Genomic DNA, 23959 nt, shown 5'->3' on the forward strand with positions numbered 1-23959 from the left:
TAAATCCATATATTTATGGTAAATGATTTTCAACAAAGTGCCAAGATAATGGCATGAATAAAGAATAGCCTTGTCAACAAATGTTGCTAGGAAATCTGGATAACCAATGAAGTTTGACCCCTATTTCACACCATATACGAAATATAACTCAGAATGGACTGTAGACCTAAATTTAAGAGCTAGAACTACAAAACTCTTAAAAGAAAACATAGGAGCATATCTTTGTGACCAAAGCATTGGTTTCTTAGATATGACACCAAAAGAAAAAATACATAAATAGGACTTCATCAAAATTTAGAATTTTTTGGCTTCAGAGGACACAATCAAGTAAAGACAGACCAAACAAAGGGAGACAAGATTTGCAAATCATGTACCTGATAAGTGATTTGCACCACGATATATAAAGGATTCTTAACAATAAAAAGCAACCCAATTTAAAATAGAATTTAAAGGATTTAAATAGACATTTTCTCCAAAGAAAGCATGTAACTATCTAATAAGTACATAAAAATTGCTCAAAATCATTAGCCATTAGGAAAATGCAAGTCAAAACCCTTGCACTTCACACCCACTAGGATAGCTAAAATGGAAAAAACTATAACAGGTATTGACAAGGATGAAAAGGGATTGGAACCCTCATATAGTACTGGTGGAAATGTAAAATGGTTTACACTTTCGAAAACAGATCGGCAGTACCTCAAAATGTTAATACAGAGTTTTCTTATGACCCAGAAATTCTCCTAGGTATCTACCCAAGAGAAATGAAAATATTCCCACACAAAATCTTGTACACAAATGTTCATAGCAGCCTTATTCAAAATAACCAAGACACAGAACCCTAATGTTCATCAGCTGAGGAGTATATAAACAAATGGTGGTAATTCCATATAATGGAGATCTATTTGGCCATAGAAAGTAATGAAGTACTGATACAAAATATAACATAAATAAACCTTGATAACATTTTGCTAAGCAAAATAAACCAGCCACATCATTGGAGTGAGAAAGTCTTCTTGACCAAAAGCGGGAGGAGAGAAATGAGACAAAATAAAGTTTCAGTGCTTGCTGAGAGATTTCAGAATCAAGAGGTTATCCTGGAGATTATTCTTATGCATTATATAAATATCCCTTTCTAGGTTATGGTGTATTGACGTGGCTACAGAGAAGTTCCTGAAACTATTGAACTGTATTCCAGAAGCCTTGATTCTTGAAAACGATTGTATAGCTATATAGCTTTAGCAGTGTGATTGTGAAAACCTTGTGTCTAATGCTCCTTTTGAGTAAAAAATAAGGAAAAATAAATAAATAATAAGGGGATATGGGGTAGATTGAAATATTAGCAGTCAGTGAGAGAGAGAAGTAAAGGGTATGAGATGTATGAATTTTTTCCTTTTTATTTCTTTTTCTTGAGTGATGCAAATGTTCTAAAAATTATTATGGTGAGGAATACACTACTGTGTGATGATATTGTGAACCATTGTTTCCTGTGGATAGACTATGTGTGTGTGTGTGTGTGTGTGTGTGTGTGTGTGTGTGTGTGTGTGTGTGTGTGTGTGTATGTGTGAAGATTTCTCAATAAAAATATTTTTTAAAAGCCAGCCAGTCACAAGAGACCACATCATGGATATTCCATTTATGTGAAATGTCCAGAACAGATGGAGCAGGTTAGTGGTTGCCAGGAGCTATAGGGAGAGATGCATGGAGAATGTTATAGTGGATGTGGGCTTTTCTGTGTGGTAATGAAAATGTTCTGAAATTAGATTGTGATGATGATTGTAAAATTTTTGAACATAATAAAACAACTTTGTGAATAAATAAATATGTGAATTGTACACTTTTAAATGGTGAATTATATCTCAATAAAGCTGTTATTTTTTACAAGCCAGCTTTCATATTTTGTTATATTTATAGTGAGAACTTGCATATTAGTTGTGTAATTTTAAAAAGAGAGAATAAATTAATAGGTGGTTCCTGAGGTCTTGTTAAAGCCCCAACGAATATTCTAAGACCTTATATTGTTGAGTCTATACCATAAAAACATAACCTAGGGAATTGAAATTGGAGCCCAAAACAGAAATAGGAGACAGATGCAGGCAGAAAAGGGAGGCACTGAAGTGGGCATAAAATATTTCTAGGCCTTGGGACTTGCTCTTCCCTACTACCCCTTCCTAGAAACTCAGGGTCACCTCTGCTATCCTTTAAAGCTCATCTTCAAAATCACCCCCTAAAGGTTGGATTCTTTAGACTTGAGACTGCTCAAAGTGCAAAAAATTTATTGGGAGAATAACACCTGTGAAAGAAACAGAGAGGGAAACAGAATTGTGCCCCAGGATATGTGATCAGACCACAATGCAAGCCTAGCAAAAGGTTCTGCCAGCCTAACAGGGTCTAGATTTCCTATTGGAGAAGTCCTATTTTGAGTTGAAATGGGTAGGTCCTTTACTACCAGTCATTGACTGGGGACTACCTTAGAAAGAGCATTATCTTGTTTGAAAAGTTAAGGCAGACCCTAATGAAGCTAATAACTGGAGGCTGTAATCAAACCACATTCCTTGCAAAAAGCAAGCATTTTCTTGGACCTCCATGATTGCTACCACCTCCTTGTGAAGCATGCCTTGACTCTCTTTCCCACCCAAGGCAGAGGCAGTTGCTCTCTCCCGAGAGAATTAGCATTCTCCTTACCACCTCTGGTTCACCATTTGCCCCTTTGCCTCTAGGTTTTGAGCTCCTTAAGGGCAGAAACTCTCATCCTGAATCCCTAGTGTCTCACACAGACTTCAGTGGAATACAATCTTGAGAATAGAGGCAGAATACTGGGAGTGGATAATTCCTAGTCCAATTATAAATGTAATAGTTTTATTATACCTGTTAGGAAAAGATTACTTTACCTATGAAATATGTATTATATGCTTGGTTTTCTTCCTGCCTCTGGCTTCCCCTTCTTAGTTTGCCTTACTGCTTTCTTCTCATCTCTCTGACTTTGAAATAAAAAAAGTTGTTTGTAATAGCATATATATAATCTGAAATTTGTCATTTTAACCATTTTTAAGTGTATAATTCAGGGACATCATTTACATATTGTACTACCATCACCATCATTCATTACCAAATATTTTTCATCACCCAAAACAGAAACCTATTAAACTATTTTACATTCCCAGCAGCAGTATAAAAGTTTCTATTTCTCCACATTCTCATCAACATTTGTTATTTTCAGTTTTTTACTAATGGCCATCCTAGTTGGTGTGAACTGGTATCTCATTGTGCTTTTGATTTGCATTTCCGTAATGGCTAATGGCATTAACTATTTTTTCTTGTGCTTAGGGGCCATGCATGTATCTTCTTTGGAGAAATGTCTATTCAAATCCTTTGCCCATTTTTCAATAGGTATTTTGTTCTTTTGTTATTGAGTTGTAAGACTTCCTTATATAGTCTGGATATTAAACTCTTACCAGATAAAAGTTTTCCAAATATTTTCTCCCACTTCGTAGGCTGTCTTCTCACTTTTTTTTTCCCTCCATGGGCAGGCACCGGGAAACAAACCTGGGTCTCTGGCATGGCAGTCAAGAACTCTGCCACTGAGCCACTGTTGCCTGTACTCTTTTCACTTTCTTGATAATGTTCTTTGGTATATGAGTGTTTTAGTTTTGATGAAGTCCAATTTATCTATTTTTTTTCTTTTGTTGCTAGTGCTTTAGATGTGAAAAATGGATCTAAGCATCCATTGCCTAACAACAGATCCTAAAGACTTTCTCATGTTTTCTGCTAAGATTTTTATGGTTAATAGCTTTTTAAGTTCAAGTCTATGATCCCATTTTGAGTTAATCTTTGCATATGGTTTGAGTTAGGAGTCCAATTTCATTCTTTTGTATGTGAATTTACCCAGCACCATTTGTTGAAAAAACTATTCTTTACCAGTTGAGTGCACTTGGCACTGTCATAAAAAATCAGTTAGCCGGGCAGCCGAAGGTGGCTCAGCAGGTAGAGTTCTCACCTGCCATGCCAGAGACCTGGGTTGGATTCCCAGTGCCTGCCAATGCAAAAATCAAAAACATATGTTAACCATAGATGTGAGAGTTTATTTCTGGACTCTCCATTTTATTCTATTGGTCTAATACTGTTTTGATTACTATAACTTTGTTCTTTTTCTTAAATTGTGAAATATAAAATATATCAAAAAAAGCAATAAATTTCAAAGCATACCACAACAATTAGTTAGAGAACAGATTTCAATGTTTGGTGTAGGTTACAGTTGCGTAATTTTAGTTTTTTCCCTCTAACTGCTCCAAAACACTGGAGAATAAAATAAATACCAGTAAAATGATTCAGCAGTCGTACTCATTTGTTAAATCCTCTCTACTCTGTTATGACTCCACCTTCTCCTTTGCTCTTCCTCCCAATCTTTAGGGATATTTGGGCTATGCTCATTCTAACTTTTTCATGTTGGAAAGAGCTGTTGATAATATGGGATAAGGGGATGAAACTAGTCATTGTTCTGGAGAGGCTGGCCCATCTGGGTTTAAGGACTTATCTGGCCTAGGAACCCATCTGGAGGTTGTAGGTTTCTGGAAAGTAATCATAGCGCATAGAACTTTTGTAGAATCTCAGATAGAGCCCTAAGTGTTCTTTAGGGTTGACAGGAATGGTTTTGCCTAGTGGTTGGCAAACCATGGTAAATAGTAGTATCTAGCTGAAACTTCCATTAAGAGTAGCCTCCAGAATAGCAGTTCAACCCTATATGAACTCTCTCAGCCATTTATACTATTTCGTTATAATTCTTTCCCGCCTTGGTCAGGTCAATCCCATGGTGCCAAGGCTAGGCTGATCCCTGGGATTCATATCCCATGTTGCCAGAAAGACTCTTATGTCTAATTGAAACCTGATATCTTTTTCATGTCATGTCCCACGTGGGGGGAAGGTAATGATTTTCCTTGCATAGTTGGGCTTAGAGAGAAAGAAGGACCACACCTGAGCAACAAAAGAGTCCCCTGAAAGTATGTCTTAGGCAAACTATAGGTAGGCTTACCTTCTCTGCTACATAAATAAGCTACACAAGAACAAACCTCAAGATCAAGGTCTTGGCCTACTGACTTGGGAAATCCCTAATGTTTAAGACAGTATCAGGAACTAGTTGTTAGGTTTAATATTCTATAGTTTTTCACCCATCTCTCAAGGGACTTTGCCAATACTTTTTAATTATCTGCTCAACCTACTCTGTGTATGTAATTCTACACAGAATTACAAGCCATCATTCCCATTCTGGGTTCCCTGTGTTTGGGTTGTTTAAATTATCTATCCAGACAGGTTGAGTTAGATTGTGTTCTACAGAAAATTTAGATTTGGGACAAAATAAACCTCTCTTCCTTTGGTCTCATAGAGTAGGCGAAGTTCTAAAATACAGACAATGTCCTCCTTACTCCTGTATTCTGATTTACCTTAGTCCTGACCTGATTGGGTTCATTCTTATGTCTAATTGAAGACTGATATCTTTTTCAGTTTCTTTAACAGTTGTGTTATGTGCCAATGCTGATCTTCAGGACTGCAGAACACTTACTCTGAGTCTTAGGTATTACATGAGTACCCAAAATTCCAGAGAAATACCTGGTTATACATGTATAGCACAACCTCTTAAAATCTAGAAGTAATAATTACATCTCTGGACAAGGCCCCGATTTTCCTATAAGTATTTTCTAAAAGAGACTATGCAATATTTGCTCTTTTGTTTCTGGTTTATTTTGTATCACATAATGTTCCCAAGGTTCATTCACCTTGTTGTATGCCTCACAACTGTGTTCCTTTCTGTAGCCACACAATATTTGATTATATGTATACTCCACAGTTGGCCATTCTACTTTACAATCAGTGTATCCTTCAGCCACCTCCACCCATTGGGCATCATATATAATGTCCCAAGTCAAGAGTCCATGTCTCACATTATATGTCTCACATATATCCTCATATAATAATCAGCATTCTCAATTTTAGACAATTTTCATTGCTCCGAAGAGAAAAATAACTAATAAATACACTCTCATCAAATAGAAAATTCAAACCTCCCCTTAACTCTTGTTCTCACTCACCCTGCTCCATTCCCCGCCCCCCCCATTATTTATCCCTGGTATTGCTGAGGTACTGTTGATTCTTCCTGTTAAACACAGCCCATACCATGCAATAGTAGTTTTCTCCCTATACCCTGATATTATTTACTCTTTGTACAAGATTCATACTTATGAAGTAGCTCATGCAAGAATTTATTTATATTTGTAGTGTTAATCAATGGGCTATATGGCTCTACACAATCCCTTTCAATTATGTTCACCTTCAATAGAGCAGTATTACTTATAGACCCACTAATGAACTGCCTTCACTTCTATCCATTCCCTTACATTTAAATTCACCCACATTTGCTAACCGTTCACCCATCTCTAACTTCCACGTATCTCTAGGTCCTCTATATTCTATATCATAAGCCTCCGAGTTTACCGTTACCAGTGTCATAAAAGCAAAATCATGCAGTATCTATCCTTTTGTGTCTGGCTTATTTCATTCAGCATTATGCTCTCAAGACTCATCTATCTTGTCATGTGTTTCAGGACATCATTTCGCCTTACTGCTGCGTAATATTCTGTCATATGTATAGCCCACATTTTGTTTATCTACTCATCTGTTGATGGGCACTTGGATTGTTTCCATCTTTTGGCATTGTGAATAAAGCTGCTATGAACTTCAGTGTGCAATTGTCTGTTTGTACCACTGCTTTCAGCCCTTCTGGGTATATACCAAGTACTGGTATTGCCAGGTCATAGGGCAACTCAATATTTCATTTTCTAAGGAAATGCCAAACTGTCTTCCATAGTGGCTATATCATTATACATCCCCACCAGTAGTACATAGTGTTCCAGTTTCTACACATCCTTTCCAACATTTGTAGTTTCCTGTATGTTTAATAACAGCCATTCTTATAGGTGTGAGGTGTATCTCATTGTAGTCTTGATCTGCATTTCCCTTACAGCTAATGAAAATGAGCATCTCTTCATGTGCTTTTTAGCCATCTGTATTTGCTCTTTGTAAAATGTCTATTTGTATCTTTAGCCCATTTTACAGTTGGGTTGTTTGTTCTTTTGTTGATAAGTTGTATGGTTTATTTATGTATACAGGATATAAGACCTTTATCCAATATGTGATTTCCAAATATTTCATCCCATTGAGGTGGCTGACTCTTCATCTTTTTGACAAAGTGTTTTGAGGGACAGAAAATTTTGATTTTGAGAAGTTCCCATTTATCTATTTTTTCTTTCATTGCTAGTGCTTTGGGTGTAAAGTTTAGGGAGCTCTCTGCTATTACTAGGTCTTGAATAGGTCTCCTTACATTTTCTTCTAAGAGTTTTATGGTAATGATTCTTATATTTAGGTCTTTGATCCACATTGAGTTAATTTTTGTATAAGGCGTAAAGTACGAGTCCTCTTTCATCCTTTTCACTATTGATATCCGGTTCTCCCATGTCCGTTCATTGAAAAAACTATTTTGTCCCAGTTTAGTGCATTTGGTGGCCTTGTCAAAGATCAGTTGACCATAGATTTGTTGGTGTATTTCCACACTCTTGATTCATTTCCATTGGTCCATACTCCTCTCGTTGTGCCAGTACTGTACTGTTTTGACCACTGTGGCAGTAATGAGGTTTGAAATCAGAAACAGTTAATCCTCCCACTTCATTCTTCCTTTTTAGGATATTTTTAGCTATTCAACTTTTCTTTCCCTTCTGAATGAACTTGATAAGTAGCTTTTCCAAGTTTTCAAAGTAGGTTGTTGGAATTCTGATTGGTATTGCATTGAAAATGCATATTTGTATATCAGTTAACATCTTAATTATGTTTAACCTTCCTATCCATGAGCAGGAAATGTCTTTCCACTATTTAGATCTTTGATTTCTTTTAGTAATGTTATATAGTTTTCTGTGTGCAGGTCCTTTTTATCCTTGGTTAAGTTTATTCCTAAATACTTGATTCGTTTAGTTACTTTTTTGAATGGAATTTTTTCTTTCATTGTCTCCTCAGGTCATTGCTTGTGAATAGGAACATTACTGATTGTTGCACATTAATCTTGTGTCCTGCCACTTTGCTGAATTTGTTTATTAACTCAAGAAACTTTATCATAGATTTCTCAGAAATTTCCAAGTATAGTATCATATCATTTTCAAATAAGTTTTGCTTTCTCTTTTCCAATTTGGATGCCTTTTATTTCTTTTTCTTACCTGATTGCTCATGCTAAAACTTCTAGCACAATGTTGAATAATAGTGGTGGCAGTGGACATCCTTGTCTCATACCTGATCTTAGGGGAAATGCTTTCAGTTTCTCACTATTAAGAATGATGCTGGCTGTGGATTTTTTCCTATAAGTCCTTTATCATATTGAGGAAGTTTCCTTTGATTCCTCCTTTGTGAAATGTTTTTATCAGAAAAGGGTGCTGAATTTTGTCGAATGCTTTTTTAGCATTGGTCAAGATAATCGTGATTTTTCCCTTTCGATTTGTTAGTGTGCTATATTACATTGATTAATATTCTTGTGTTGGCGGGCCGCGGTGGCTCAGCGGGCAAGAGTGCTTGCCTGCTATGCCGGAGGACCTCGGTTCGATTCCCGGCCCCAGCCCATGTAAAAAACAAACAAACAAACAAAATATAATAAAACAAGAAAATGTTTAAAGATGTTTCCCTTTCTTCCTCCCTTCCTTCCTTCTATCCTTCCTTCTCTGTCTTTCCTTCCCTTCCTCCCTTTCTTTAAAAAAAAAAAATTAAAAAAAAAAAAAATATTCTTGTGTTGACCCGCCCTTGCATTCCTGGCATAAACCCCACTTGGTTGTGGTATATAATTTTTCTAATGTCATTCTATTTGATTGACTAGTATTTTGTTGAGAATTTTTATATTTGTATTCATTAGGATATTGGCCTGTAGTTTTCCTTTCTGATAACATCTTTACCTGATTTTGCCAATAGAATGATGTTAGCTTCATAAAGTGAGTTAGGTAGTGTTTCCTTTTCCTCAATTTTTTGGGAAGCATTTGAGCAGTATTAGTTTGGTTCTTTCTGGAATGTTTGATAAAATTCCCCTGTGAACCCATTTGGCCCTGGGCTTTTCTTGGTAGGAAGATTTTTGATGATTAATTGAATCTTCTAACTTGTGATTGGCTTGTTGAGACCTTCTGTTTCCTCTCGGGTCAGTGTAGGTTGTTCATGTGTTTCTAGGAATTTGTCCATTTCATCTAGGTTATCTACTTTATTGCATACAGTTGTTCATAGTAGCCTCTTATGATTTTTTTTTATTTCTTCAGTGTTGTTCATAACAACTCCCCTCTCATTTCTGATTTTGTTTATTTGTCTCCTCTCTTTGTCAGCCTAGCTAGGGATCTGTCCATTTTATTGATTTTCTCAAAGAGTCAACTTTTGGTTATATTAATTCTCTCTATTGTTCTTTTGTTCTCCGATTCATTTAATTCTTCTTTATTCCTTTGTATTTCTCTTCTTTTTGCTTTGGGGTTAGTTTGCTGTTCTTTCTCTAGTTCCTCCAGGTGAGCAGTTACCTCAATTTTTTCTCTTTCTTCATTTTTAATATAGACATTTAGGGCAGTAAATTTCCCTCTCAGCACTGCCTTTGCCACATCCCATAAATTCTTCTTTATCACATTCTCATTTTCATTTGTCTCCAGATAGTTACATATTTTTCTCTTGCAATTTCTTTTTTGACCCACTGGTTGTCCTAGAGTGCATTATTTAATCTCTGTATATTTGAGAAGGTTCTGGTTCTTGGGTGGTTGTGATTTTCAGCTTCATTCCATTGTAATCAGAGAAAGTGTTTTGAATAATTTCCGTCATTTTTAAATTTATAAAGAACTGTTTTTGTGCCCCAGAATATGATCTGTCCTGAAGAGCATTCCATGTGCACTAGAGAACAATGCATAACCTGGTGTTTTGGGTATAGCAGTCTATGTCTGTTCAGTCTAATTCACTTATCACATTGTTTAAGTTCCCTATTTTCTCGCTGATCCTTTGTCTGGTTGTTGTATCTATAGAACAGAGTGGTTTATTGATGTCTCCCACTGTTATTGTTGAAATGTCTATTGCTTCCTTCAGTTTTGCCAGTGTTTGCCTCATGTACTTTGGAACACCTTGATTGGGAGCATAAACATTTATGATTTTTATTTTTTCTTGGTGAATTGTCCCTGTTATAAATATGTAATGTCCCTCTTTGTCTCTTATTGCATCTTTACATTTAAATTCTATTTTGTCTGATATTAATATTGCTACTTCTGCTTTCTTTTAGTTACAGCTTGCGTGGAACATTTCTTTCCATCCTTTCACTTTCTTGTTTTGGGGGGGGGGGGGGTGTGGGTGTATAGTCCGGGAATCAAACCTGGGTCTCCCACATGGAAGGCAAGCATTCTGCCACTGAACCACCCATGCATCTTTTCCATCCTTTCACTTCTAATCTATTTGTATCCTTGGGTCTAAGATGAGTCTCTTGTAAGCAGCATGTGGATGAATCATACTTCTTAATCCATTCTGCCAATCTGTATCTTTTAATTGGTGAGTTCAGCCATTAATATTCAAAGTTATTACTGTAATGACATTTCTTGAATGTACCATCTTATCCTTTGGTTTTTATTTATGAGATCTATATATTCTTTCCCCTCTTTCTCTTTTTATTCTTCATGTTGCCCTTACTGGTACTGTTCAAATCTGTGCCCTCTTCCAGACCTCCCTCTCCTGTCTTTTTTTTTTTTTCAGCCAATAGAACTACTTTTAGTATTTCTTATAGGGCTGGTCTCTTGTTAACAAATTCTCTTAGCCTTTGTCTGTTTGTGAAAATTTTAATCTCTCTCTCACTTTTTTTTTTCATTATTTAGAGAATACTTTATTAGTTTCTGTTATCAAACCTCTCCCTCACTTTTGAAGGACAATTTGGTTGAAGAAGTCTTTCTTTTTCAGTGTCTTAAATATATTATATCACTGCCTTCTCACCTCCCCGGTGGCTGTATAGTAGTCAGACGTCAATCTTGTATGGTTTCTCTTGTATGTGGTGAGTCGTTTTTCTCTTGCTGCTTTTAGGATTTTCTGCTTCTCTTCAACATTTGGCAGACTGGTTAGTATGTATGTGTCTTGGAGTAGGTCTGTTTGGATTTATTCTATTTGTTGTTTGTTGGGCTTCTTTGGTTTATATATTTATGTCTTTTATATAGGTTGGAAGGTTTTCCCCCATTATCTCCTCAGTTGATCTTCTTAGCCTTTTTCTCTTCTCTTTCTGGGACACCAATGATTCTTAAAATTGTGTGCTTCATGTTGCCCATCATTTTCCTGAGATCCAATTTCAATTTTTCCTTCTTTTTTGCCATTTGTTCTTTTGCACATTCAAAATCAATTGTCCTGTGCTCTACTTCACTTAGTCTTTCTTTTGCCTTCAGATCTGTTGCTGTGTGTCTCTAATATATTTTCGTTTGGTCTACAGTAGCTTCATTGCTGTGATATCTATTTTTCTACTTGTTCTTTCAAATTCTTCTTTAAGCTCTTCTAGTGTCTTCTTGATCTCCTTTATGTCATTAGCCAACCTATTGACTTTATTTAGTAGAGTTATATGAACATCTTTAATTAGTTGTTCCAAAGTCTGTGTCTCCTCTGGTGTTTTAATTTTTTCATTAGGTTGGGCTATATCTGTCTGCATATTCATATGCCTTCTGATTTTCTGTTGACTTTGAGGCATTTAATTATCTTGATGGGGTTACTTTGGAAGTTGATATCCCTTAGTTACCTAAGATTTTGTATTTGTGAGATGGGTGTGTTACAGGGTGCAGGGTAGGGGCCAGGACACAGCAATGTGGTGGCTGGGCTAGGCACAGGATGGGGATGCTGCATTGGTACCCAGGAGTATGCGGTACAGGGGTGATTCAAGGGCAGTGTGTGGTATCGGCAGGCTCTGGAGTATAGGGGCAAGGCGACACAGAGACAGGGCATGCCAGGAGGCAGATTGTAGGGGCTGAGCACATGGGGGTGGGGGCAGTAAGAGGGCAGGGTGTGGATGTGTGGTTGCAGGTATGTGTGTGAAGTGGGGCTGGAGTGCGAGAATCTAGGTGCAGGGGTATGGGGTACCATTGTGCATGTGCAGAGTGCTGGAGAGTGGTATTGGTGCATATGGGGATTGGGGGATGGGGCACAATGGGGAAGTGGTCAGGCCACCGTCCACAGGAACAGAGGGCAGGACGCTAATGTATGCATGCCGTGGAGGTGGGACTCGGGGGCAGGGTGCAGGTGCCAGCGAAGCAGAGTGCAGGTGCACAGATTCACGTATGCCCAGAGTACGGAGTTTTAGTGCAGGGTTGTGGAGGTGGGACTCAAATGCATGAGGTGCAGAGGTCAGAGTGTGAGTCTTGGGGTGGTGGCACATGTGAACATGTAGACCTGGGACAACCAGGAGGCATGGCTTGGCTTGCTTCTTCATCCCTGCCTCCCTATCCATGCACTCTAAGGGTTCCAGGCCTTTGTTTGGAAAAGGGATTGGTAGGCTCTGTACACTAGTTGGATGTTCTCTTTGAGCAGGAAAATCATTTTACTGATTTCCAGGTTCCCCAAGGAAACTCCGAGCTGTAGAGCTGAGAGTGCTGATATCCCAAGCTAGCTGTGGTGTCAGGCACCTCCTGGGCATGGCCTCTTGTCCCCAGTGAAGTCCCGATGGAGCCCACTCACTTAGTTCTCTGCATCTCAATTCCTTAGCTTTTTTATCCAGGCCCTCCCTGTGTAGTGTAGAAGACCTCTCAGGTTTTTTGCATTCTGGAACTGCTGTTCTGGTCATTTTTCTGTCACTTCTCTATCTGTTCTTGGAACAGAGGTGAACTCAGTCTATCCTGTTATGTCATCTTCCCAGAAGTCCGATTATTGTAACTTTGTATTAAGTTTTGAATTTTGCAAGTGTGAATCCTCCAATTTTGTTCTTTTTTAAGGGTGTTTTGACTGAGTCTTCTTGCAATTCCATATGAATATGAGGAATTACTTTTCCATTTCTGCAAAAGTAGGTCCTGGAAGCCTTGACTCTTGAAGATGATTGTATGACTATATAACTTTTACAGTGTGACCATGTGATTTTGAAAACCTTGTGATTGATACTCCTTTTATCCAGGGTATGGACAGATGAGTAAGAAAATAAGGACAATAAATAAGTAAATAATAGGGGAGGATAAGAGGTATGGGATGTTCTGGGTGTTCTTTTTAATTTTTATTCTCCTTATTTTTTTTGAGTAATGAAAATGTTCAGAAGTCAGTTGTGGTGATGAATGCACAAATATATGATGATACTGTAAACCATTGATTGTACCCTTTGGATGATTATATGGTATGTGAATATATAGTATATCTCAATAAAACTGCATAAAAAACCAAAGGAGAACACATACACATACAAAAATTGCTACTGGAATTTTGATGCGGATTGCATTGAACCTCTAGATCACTTTAGGTAGTTTTGCCTTGTTAACAATACGGTTTTCCAATCTGTATTGTTTTAGGTTTTTTTAAATTTCTTTGAGCAGCATTTTGTAGTTTTCAGTTATATACGTCAGTCATCTCTTTGGTTAAATTTATTTCTAGATACTTTATTGTTTTTAGATTATATTATAAATAGAATTATTTTCTTGATTTGCTTTTCAGATTGTTCATTGCGGGCATGTTAATCTTTTACCCTGCAACTTTGCTGAATTTAATTTGTTAATACTTTTCATGTGGATTCCTTGAGATTTCTAAATATTGGGTCTTTGTCATCCACAAATAGTTTTACTACTTCGTTTTGAACTTGGATGCCTTTTCTTTCTTTTTCTTACTTTAATTACTCTGGCTAGAACTTCCTTTACTATGTTGAATAACCATGGTGAAAGTGTTGAATCTTGCCTTACTCCTTACCTTAGGGAGAAAGCTTTCAGTCTTTTACCCTTGAGTATGATGTTAGCTCTGAGTTTTTCATATATGCCCTATATCATAAAGAGAACTTCCCTTCTGTTCCTAGTTTTGAGTGCTTTTATCAGGAAAGGTTGCTGGGTTTTGTCAAATGGCTCTTCTGTGTCAATTGAAATGATCATGTGGTCGTCCGCACCTTTACTCCATTAATATGGTGTATTACTTTTGATTTTCTTATGTTGATCCTCCCTTATGTTCCACTTGCCATGTGCGTATCCTTTTAATGTCTGTGGGATTCAGTCTGATAGTATTTTGTTGAGGAATTTCACGTCTATATTCAGAAGGGATATTGGTCTGTAATTTTCTTTTCTTGTTATATCTTTCTCTGGCATTGGAATCAGAATCATCCTGGCTCATAGACTGAGTTAGGAAGTATAATCTCCTCTTCAGTTTTTGGAAGTGTTTGAGAAGGATTGGTGTTAATTCTTTTTTGAATATTTGGTAGAATTCACCTGTACAACCATCTGGTACTGGGCTTTGTTGGGAGAATTCTGATTATTGATTCTATCTCTTCTTGTTATTGGTCTGTTGAGACTTTCTGTTTCTTCTTAAGGCATTTTAGGTCATTTTCAGGTTTATAGAAATTTGCCCATTTCATTTAGGTTATCTGATTTATTTGTATACAGTTGTTCATCATATCCTTCCATAATCCTTTTTATGTCTGTAAGGTCAGTAGTAGTGTCACCACTTTCATTTCTGATTTTAGATATGTGTGGCTTCTCTTTTTTTCTTTGTTAGTCTAGCTAAAGATTAATCAGTTTTATTTATCTCTTCAAAGAACAAGCTTTTGGTTTGTTTGGTTTTGGCTGCTTCTCTCAGTTGTTTTTCTATTCATTCGTCGCCACTCTAATATTTATTGTTTCCTTCCTTCTGCTAAATTTGTGATTAGTTTGCTCTTCTTTTTTTTAGTTGCTCCAGGTGTGAGAGTAGGTTATTGATTTGAAATCTTTCTTCTTTTTTTAGGTGTTTAACCAATTAATTTCCCTTGATGATCTCGACTGGTCTTATCTGATTAGGCATCTCAAATTTACCACATCTATAATTAAACCCCTAATCTTGCCCCTAAAAGCTGCTTCCTCCCTCTCTCCCCCAGATCGTGAAATAACTCCATAATTCCTCTTGCTTAGACCAAAACTTTTAGTTTAACTTGACTCCTCTGTTTCTCTCATGTCTCTCATGTCCCTCATGTTTCATTGGTAAATCCAGTCAGTTTTATCTAGACTCTGTCTACTTGTCACCACCAAGTATGATCACCTTGAGTACTTGGATATTTTGTAATAACCTCCCAGTTGGTTTCTCTGCTTTTACCTACCACCCCCACCCCACCACCTCATACACACACACACACACATATTTTATTTTCAACATAGCAGGCAGAATGGTCCTTTTCAAATGTGTCAAATCATATCACTCCTCTGCTCAAACCCTCCAGTGGCTTCCCTTCTCAGAGTAAAAGTAATTAAAGTGATTTATCCATAAATCTCTACATGCTCTGATTCCCTGCTTGCTCACTCTCAGACATCATTCCCTATGCTCTTTCTTCTTCACTCTCACTTTTTGTTACACTGGACTCCTTGCTACTCTTTAAACACACATAAGCTCTGCCTTAAGGCCTTTGTATATGCTGTTCCCTCATATTATATGCAGAGCTGGCACTTTACCTCCTTCATATTTTGCTCATATGTCAACTTCTCAGTGATACCTTCCCTGTCCACCCTGTTTAAAATTGCAGCACCTTCCTGTGGTACTCACATCTCCCTTTGCAGCTTTATTTTTCTCCATAGCATTTACTACTGTCTAAAATTATATATATTTATTTATGTGTCTGCTTGTCATTCTGGCTTTACTAGAAAGTACTCTCCTTAGTTGAGATTTGTGAGAGTTTTAGTTTCCACTATTTCCTTGCACCCATAGCAAGGCACATATTAGACCTTCAATTACTAATAGTTTAATGAATGCATGCTTTCATGAACATATGCTAGTTAGTTTGGTAGGTCATTAAGTCCCTATAACAACCCCATTGAATAGCCCCATTATACAAGGAAGATCCAAATATGTTTGGGTGCAGCCCTATCTGTATATCAGGCGTTCTCTGCAAAGCTGCCCTCTTAGCAGAACTTACAAGAGTTTTTGCTTCTCTCTGAGGGAGCTTTATGGCTCCAGAACCTCTCAGTAGAAAAGACAATGCTGGGAATCGTGCTTATGAGGAGACATGTCCGAAAGAGGCCCTGTGAACTAGCACCTTTGTCTCAGGACAGGGATAGTCACATGTCAGTTCTGTAATTGGCTAAAGGTAAAGAGACTTTTTGAAAGAGCTTTGGCCAATGATTTAGATTTTTTTATCTTAATAAAATAATATGCAGTAGAATAGTTTCTGGTATCCCTTATTAAGAGTGATTTCCATTTTTGAGAGAAAATCCACTCAGTTAAACAGTAGTTTCTGAGTTTTTAGTGTGTGTGTATGTGCAAATGCTTGAACTGACTGTAGTATAAATTCCTGATAGAAAACTGTAGAAGTACTTTCTTTAAAAAAATTGTCTGTTATCCTAATGCATAAAAATGAATGCATTTTAATACTCACAGCTTCATTATGTGTTGATTGTGTGAGCATAGTACTGTCATAATTGATTATCATTTATCAAAAGGCAGTAAATTCATTATCTTAGTGAAAGAGTCTAGTGTTTCATTATAGCTACTTAATTTTTCTTACAGGACAAAGTTCTAAAAACATCAGTTCATCTCCAAGCATTGAGAGTTTGCCTGGAGGAAGAGAATTCACTGGCTCTCCACCTTCATCTGCTACTAAAAAAGATTCTTTTTTTAGCACCATCTCACGTTCTCGCTCACACAGCAAAACTATGGGCAGAAAAGAATCTGTAAGTATTTAAGGACAGATTTCTTTTTATCCTTCATTTTCCTCTAGAATACTACATTTATTGAAGCTTCTTAGTGCCCAGTTTTATAAAGCTATTAAAACATTTATGGACTAAAATGAATTATTTCATCAGAAGTATCTTAATTTTATTATTATACTTAGAATACTTTAAAGATATGGTCTGTAATACACTGGGGGAAAAAAATGTAGCATCAGTTTAAATTAAGATAAGTCTTTCCCAGATCCCAGACATTTTTTCCTCTACAAATGCTCTTTTGTCAAAGCCTGTGTTTTTCTAAAATTTAACAAATAGTATTATACCAATAAGAGATTATGACACTTGAAACAAGTTAAACTACTTTTTCAGTTTTAACTACTTCTTGAAAATTAAAATAGTCATTTTACTATTTGGTTGTAAAATTGTACACATAACATTTAAATTATGGTCAAAATAGCATACAGTTTAGATTATAAACATCACAGGGCCAAGTTGCCCTGTAGTAGCCTGGTCCAGCCTGCCAGCACCAAATTCAAATTCTTACATATCAGTTGTTTTAAAAACAGCCCAAAAAACCAATTTTTAGCCTTTTACATTTATCCTGCTTTGCAAACTCTAGGAAATTTCATCCAGAGTCTATTCCCAGTTGATAAGATCTCCCGCTTATTAAGGCCCCTGACTGCTTCTGGCACTTTGGAGCTCTCTGGCCTGAGGGTCCCCACAGTTCTGAGTCTTTAACATCTGTGTATGCAAACCCATCCCCCCACTCCTTTCCCTTCTTCCCCAGAAGTTTGGGTATTTTCCACTTGTCCTGATTCCCCTTTGGTGGCCACCTCACACAACTGGACTGCTACAAGGGCTTGCATCTCCCACTGCAAGCCAAAGGGTCACAAAGCTTGTGTGATACTGCTATCTAGTTTTTACCAGACAAAGGCCATGGATTCTTTTGCCCGATTTCTGAGACACCAGGGTTTCAAAGAGAGAGAAAGTTTATTACTAGGTGCATTGTAGAATAGCAGATGGCCTATCAGCCCAAAATCCATCTTCCCAAACTGCAATAATTCTAATAGATTTATAAGAGAAAAGATGGGCAAGGTTTAGGATAATGAGCACAGTAACCCCAGATGATATAATTAGGGGTGACCTAATTATTGAGCATGTATAGAACTACATGCTTAGTCACAGAACCTATGTAGGAAAATGGTGGAATAAGGTATTGATGACTTGTAGGTTAAAGTGTAAGCTACTGTATTTGTCAGGCTGGCCCATTTTGGTTGGATCCCGTCTTGGTTATCAAGATAACTTTGGACTTGGAGTGGGTTAGTTCTGGGCTGATCCAAGACTCTTCATTAAAAAGTATTGGGGCTGTCTTTAGTAATTACAAAACTCTAAAGTTGAAAAAACTGGATAACTGGGTACAAATGAAGGTTAGTCACAAGGTTTTTACAATCACAAGGGCAGAAGATAAGGGGTATTACAATCATCAGGGATTAAGGCAGCTGGATTATAATTGTGATTTCAGGTATTTCCCTCTGTCTACTCCAATATATCAGAAAGCAAAGAGTATCTATATAATGGTTCAGCAATCAAAATCATCTCCTTAAACCTTATTTCTCAGTTACATAGTGGTCAGTTTTTTTCTTGGTCGGCTTCGAAATCAAACTTACTACATAGTTGCCCTTTAAGACCTTTGTATATGTTTCTCAAAAGGATATATCTAAGGGCTATCAAATACCTTAAAAAATTGGCTGTGTATGAAATTTTTGTACCAAACCTCACAAGAAATAAACATTTAACCACATTTCATTGCTAGCTTAGCACCTAATTTTCTGATATGAATATCTCATTTGCCCTGTGGAAGAGGACAAATGTAAAGCTAATAAAGAAAGAGATCTTGCTGTCAATGAAATGTCCTAATTTTTTTAAAAAGCACAAAATCTTTAAGGAATGATTAGTTAAGTTTCAAAGAATAGATAAAAGCATATCTATCTGTGACTTTGTATGACTTTGGGTAAGCTACTCCGCTTCCTGTTGCTTCAACCACCTCATCTGCAAATTAAATATAATATTTTGCAATTCGAGAAATTTTTCTGTTAATGGAGGGCCTGAGTCTTCCGATTGAAAAAGCCCATGGAATCCCCTGTATAAGTAAAATCAAACCCACACCTGAGAAAGTTCAGAACTCTGGGGCAGGCAAATAGATATCTTAAAACTTTCAGAGTTGGAGAAAAAGAAAGATTTCTAACAAAGATTCAGGAATTAGAATAGCCCTGCTGTCTCCTAAAACTCCACTCCAAGAACAGTGAGTAGTTAAAAGTGAACCCTGATATAATAAAAGAAATAGGAGAGGAGATAATACCAATACTGGAAGCAAGAAAACAATGGAACAGAGCCTTCAAAATTCTGAGAGGAATTACTTCCAACCTAGATTCAATACCCAGCCAAACTACTAATTAAGTAATTAAGTATGAGAGTAGAATAAAGCCACTGTCACACATTCAGGATGCAAAAATATATATGTTTTTTTCCCATGTACTCTTTCTCAGAATCTACTAGAAGATGTACTCCACAAAAATCAGGGAGTAAAACTAAGGAAGAGAAAGTCATAAGAACGAGGAAACAGGAGATCCAGAGCAAAAGAGATTCCTCAACTGTATAAAAGGGCCAGAGAGCAGCAGTCAACCCAGATTGGAACAAGTTGAAAAATTTCTCCAAAAAGTTGAAATTAGAAGAATGCCTAATATATTTGCACAAATTGAGAAATTTATGCAATTAGGAATGGGTTTGAGTTTCAGTTAGTAAGAGAAAAGAGAAAGGACAATTAGTAAGTACAGAGTATGTGCAGGGAAAGAAATAAAGATTGTGATAAACTTCATTGCTGAGCTGTGACTAATGTAATCTTAATGTAATCCTGATTATTAATCTAATCAAAATTGTAATAGAACTATTGAAAAGTTCAAATTGTGAGTGGAGTGGGTAAGTGGTGATGGTCAATAGAACTAAGTCTTCATTTTCTGTAGTGGGAAATAGTGTATAATACTGTAGAAAAATCAAGAAGTAGCAATATGAACTAGAGATATAAAGCTGCAAAATAAGCAAATGTCTAAAAGAATTGACAGTGGTTGCTTCTGGGGATCAGGAAATAGACAGCAGAACCTTGGGAGCTATTTTTAATAACAAGCCATGTAGAAACCATTTGACTCTTCATTGTTGCAATGTACCTTAGATGAAAAATAACAGCTAAACATTACAACAAAAATCTTATATATTGGCATAATAAATTAGAAGAGCCGTTGGCCTGTACAAAGAGCAATGTCTATGAATATAAGTACCAGGATAAGGGAATAAAAAATAAGTAAAGCATATGAAGACATGTTTCATTTGCATTATATCTTGGTGGCATATGGATTATTTTACAAAACTAATTAATTTCTTTTACAGTTATACTGTAATATAAAAGTAAGAAGTTGAGCAAAAATAGAAACACATATCCCTATATTCTGTGAACCAAAAAACATAATGCCAAGTTATTATTCTAAATTTAATATTTTTCCTAACTTGTGGTAAAGAAGACAGAGTTTTTCAAGAGAAACTCATGGTTTTCCAAGTAATAGGTTTATCTTATTTTATGTAATAATGGCTTACAGGCTACACTTTATGCCAGATAATTCTAGTTCTCCTTCATTCTGACCACTTAGTCGGATTTTACTTCCTGGTCCCCTATGAACTTGTTATTAGTTCTGTCTAGTGATTTCTGAGTAGAAATGATATGTATATTGCCACTACAAGACCTTCCATAGCTCTCTCTTTTCCTCTGAGTCCACCAGGCAACCCATGACAGACATGGGTATAATTGAGAAGGAAGCCTTTATCAGTTTAAGTTTCTGACAGCTTGGTTATCACATCATAACAATCGGAAATGCTCAGATTCATACCCAAGGATTCATGTAACACCACAGAGTGGACCTGTCACTGGACACCTACCATCCCTGGGATCATGTGCTTTCATTTCTAGCCAGTTTGCTATGGTAACAGGAGCATTCCATGTCATCAAAAACTTTTAGTTTTTTATTAAAATCATCACCATCAGTTTCTCATACAAGCAAGTGGCCAGAAATTGAAACAAAGACAACTGTTGCCCTGATTTTTTAGTTTTGAAGAGAAAACTGGAAGAGTTTTGAAACTTTTTGTTTTTCATGTTTTATATTGCATAGTAGTATAAAAATCCTATAATCCCCCTTTCCACATGGGAAAATAGTGTATTAAGAAAATTCTAGAATTGATTTTTATGTGTGAATAGGTTCTAATATTTAAGCAATCAGCCAATTTTTTTTAACCTGATGAACTGCAAGACATTTGTAATACTTTGTGATAATTACATACCAAATCTCCAAGATCTAAAGTTATCTGTGGTTCAAAATCCTCCCTAAACCACAAAAAATAAAAATTTTCTGAGCTGGAAATCCCTGCATGAAACAGGGTGTGAAATGAGGTACCCACCATCTGAGGGCTTACAGTACTGCTAGGGTGCTTGTCCTGTGTCTTTGTGATCTCTATTCTTTGGCAGTTTGAACATGTGCCATAGTCTTACTAATAGAGCTTTTTAAAAAAGTATTCGTTGATCTGCTCTTTATCATGACAAAATAACAAAAAGTAAGTGTCAGATGAATGAAAACAAATTTGAAAGCACACTCTTACTTACTTAAGGAAGTACTGACAACCTGAACATTGACTAATCTATTCAGGCCATGTTCCAGAAACTGAAATTTAACATGGTGTATTTGTATAAGAAACATATGAGAACAGTCCCAGTTAGGATGCTTACAGTGAAACTGAGTGAGGGGAAAACATCAAAGTTAAATAATAATTGAACTAAATAAAAATATAGCTCATCAGTGTGAGAAGTATTATATAGTTAAATGTCATCTGAGCAATAAAGACATAAAGAATGTGAATTGAAAAGACAGACCACCATAGGTTGTGTTTGTCTAGATATCCTACATGTGCGAGGTCACACTTGAACCACAAACATATTCCTTTAAATGCAGTCATTTTTCCGCCTTATGAAAATCCAACAACTCCCTAGCACAGAAGTGGATATTGATTAGGCAGTCAATAATATCTGCTGTAGGAGTTCTCTTCTCCCCCACATTCCTAGTAGAATGTAAAATAGATAGGATCCTATCAAGTTGTTTCGGTAAAATTATGAGTAGACTCTGTACTATCACTATACATGAACCAAACCTAATAAAACTTTGACAAGAGTCAAAAAAAAAAAATTATGAGTAACGGCTTAAACAATAAAGACATTTCTTATTTATTATTTTAAATAGTAAGAGTCCTGAGGTAGTAAGATACAGGGTTGGATAATTCAGCTTTTCTTTCCACTCTGCCATGCTCCGTGTGTTGTTTTTTTTTTCCCCTCAACTCACTCTCCTCATGTTCTCAAAAAGGCTTCCAAAGACCATCTCTCTCACCTTCTCTCCCCTTCCCTCCACCACCCTCTAGAAGTTTCTTTTTGAGAGTTCCTCGCCAGGCTTCCCTTCCAATCTCTTTGGCAAAAATTAAATCCATGCCCACTCCTAAACAAAACTCTGGTAAGGAGAAAATTTTAGATAAGCCCATAACTGGGTGTGAGTCAGCAACCAACATTGTCTGCTGCATAGCTTCTCTTCTCCCCTATGTCTCTAAACTGAGGTCTCTTCCCTACCCTTGCGTGAGCTCTGGGAATGCTCCATGTGCTTATACAAATTTTATTCCTTTCTTCCAGGTCAAAATTTCTGTTTCATCAGAATTTTCCAATCTTAGTTAGCTGAGAAAAGCTGTTTTATAGGCAAATTATCCCTTAAGTATTAATTGCCAAAATGGTTTGTTATATCCTTCCTGAAACATTTGCATTTGAAAAGAGTCAGTTCTGTTGTAATCAATGACATTTTAGTGATAGGTTTTCAGGCAGCTTGAGTTAGAATTGGTGATGGGAAGAGAGAAATTAAACTGAATAGCCTTCCCAGTAGGCCAGAATTTTCCTAGTCATCAGATTTTTTTTTTTCAGTCAATAATGTACATACTTCTAGGAACACATATTATGTGGAAAATATTGATTAGATTTTAATCTAAGGCAAAACTGAACTCGGATATTTGAAGTATGACGCAAAACTGAACTTGGATATTTGAAGTATGACATTTAGTTGGTCATTTGTTATTTCATTAACTTTGAAGATAGAATATTCATAATCTGTCTGCCAGTGCATCAGCTCGAAGTCAAGGGAGGTGGCCCATCTATCTTTGGCCAAGTATTCCTTCCTCCCATTTCCATCTTATCTTCTCACACAATTCCAGTAACTCTTTGCAAAAAAACCTGAACATCAGCGGGAGTGTCATAAAAGGCTCTCTGTTTTCGACCATTTACAGCATGACATTTTAGTTTAACTTTTGTAAACAGGTGTTAAAACCAATTTTTAACATTTTTATGCTTCACTAAATTATTTTAAACTAAAAAATCTGAGAAGGCTATGAAAGCAGAGGCACAGGAAATGAAATGCTGAAACTTGACAATAATGCCCTTTTTTAGGACAGTGAATATGGTGTCTTTTGGGGGCATCTGAGACACTCATCACCCCATCCTAGGCTTTCTTACTCCATCATTTGTCTTCATCTTTAACACCTCCAAAAAATGCAAAGATGCCAGATTGTACCCAGCTGAACCCTGCCAGAAGGCATAGATAGTGATGCTCAAGTGAAGCCATTAAAATATTTTGGATCCCTAGCCAGAATTTCCTGTGAGTTGGAATCATACCAAAATAATGTGTCATTCATAGCATTTGTTTCTTTCCAATGACCATTCTTGAAATGACATTTATTTAGTATTTCAATACACAGTTATTTGTGCCCTAAAGTGCAAAGAGGGCTTTGAATTGTTCTGTTCAAATGGAGGTCAGCCAAGGCCAGAGGCCAGCTTCTGGAGACTGTACAGTTGTTTTCTCGGTGTCATTGCCACCCTCTCCTTCACAGCATCTTCCAGCTTTTAAACCTTCTGCCCCTAGCATCTTATCATTTATTCTTTGAAACAACTATATTAGCTCTCCCAGAAATTTATG

At 36.7% G+C, this 23959-nt stretch overlaps 1 protein-coding gene across 1 annotated transcript in view; it reads left to right on the forward strand.

The window, feature by feature from the left end:
* TBC1D5 (TBC1 domain family member 5) overlaps positions 1-23959 on the forward strand; it is a 741161-nt gene that overhangs the window by 650317 nt on the left and 66885 nt on the right. Inside the window, exon 20 of the mRNA XM_077130039.1 lies at positions 16702-16865. Coding sequence (XP_076986154.1) covers positions 16702-16865 — 164 coding nt within the window. The remainder of the gene's footprint in view (positions 1-16701; positions 16866-23959) is intronic.

This window comes from Tamandua tetradactyla, chromosome 15, assembly GCF_023851605.1.
Source record: "Tamandua tetradactyla isolate mTamTet1 chromosome 15, mTamTet1.pri, whole genome shotgun sequence".
Lineage (NCBI taxonomy): Eukaryota > Metazoa > Chordata > Mammalia > Pilosa > Myrmecophagidae > Tamandua > Tamandua tetradactyla.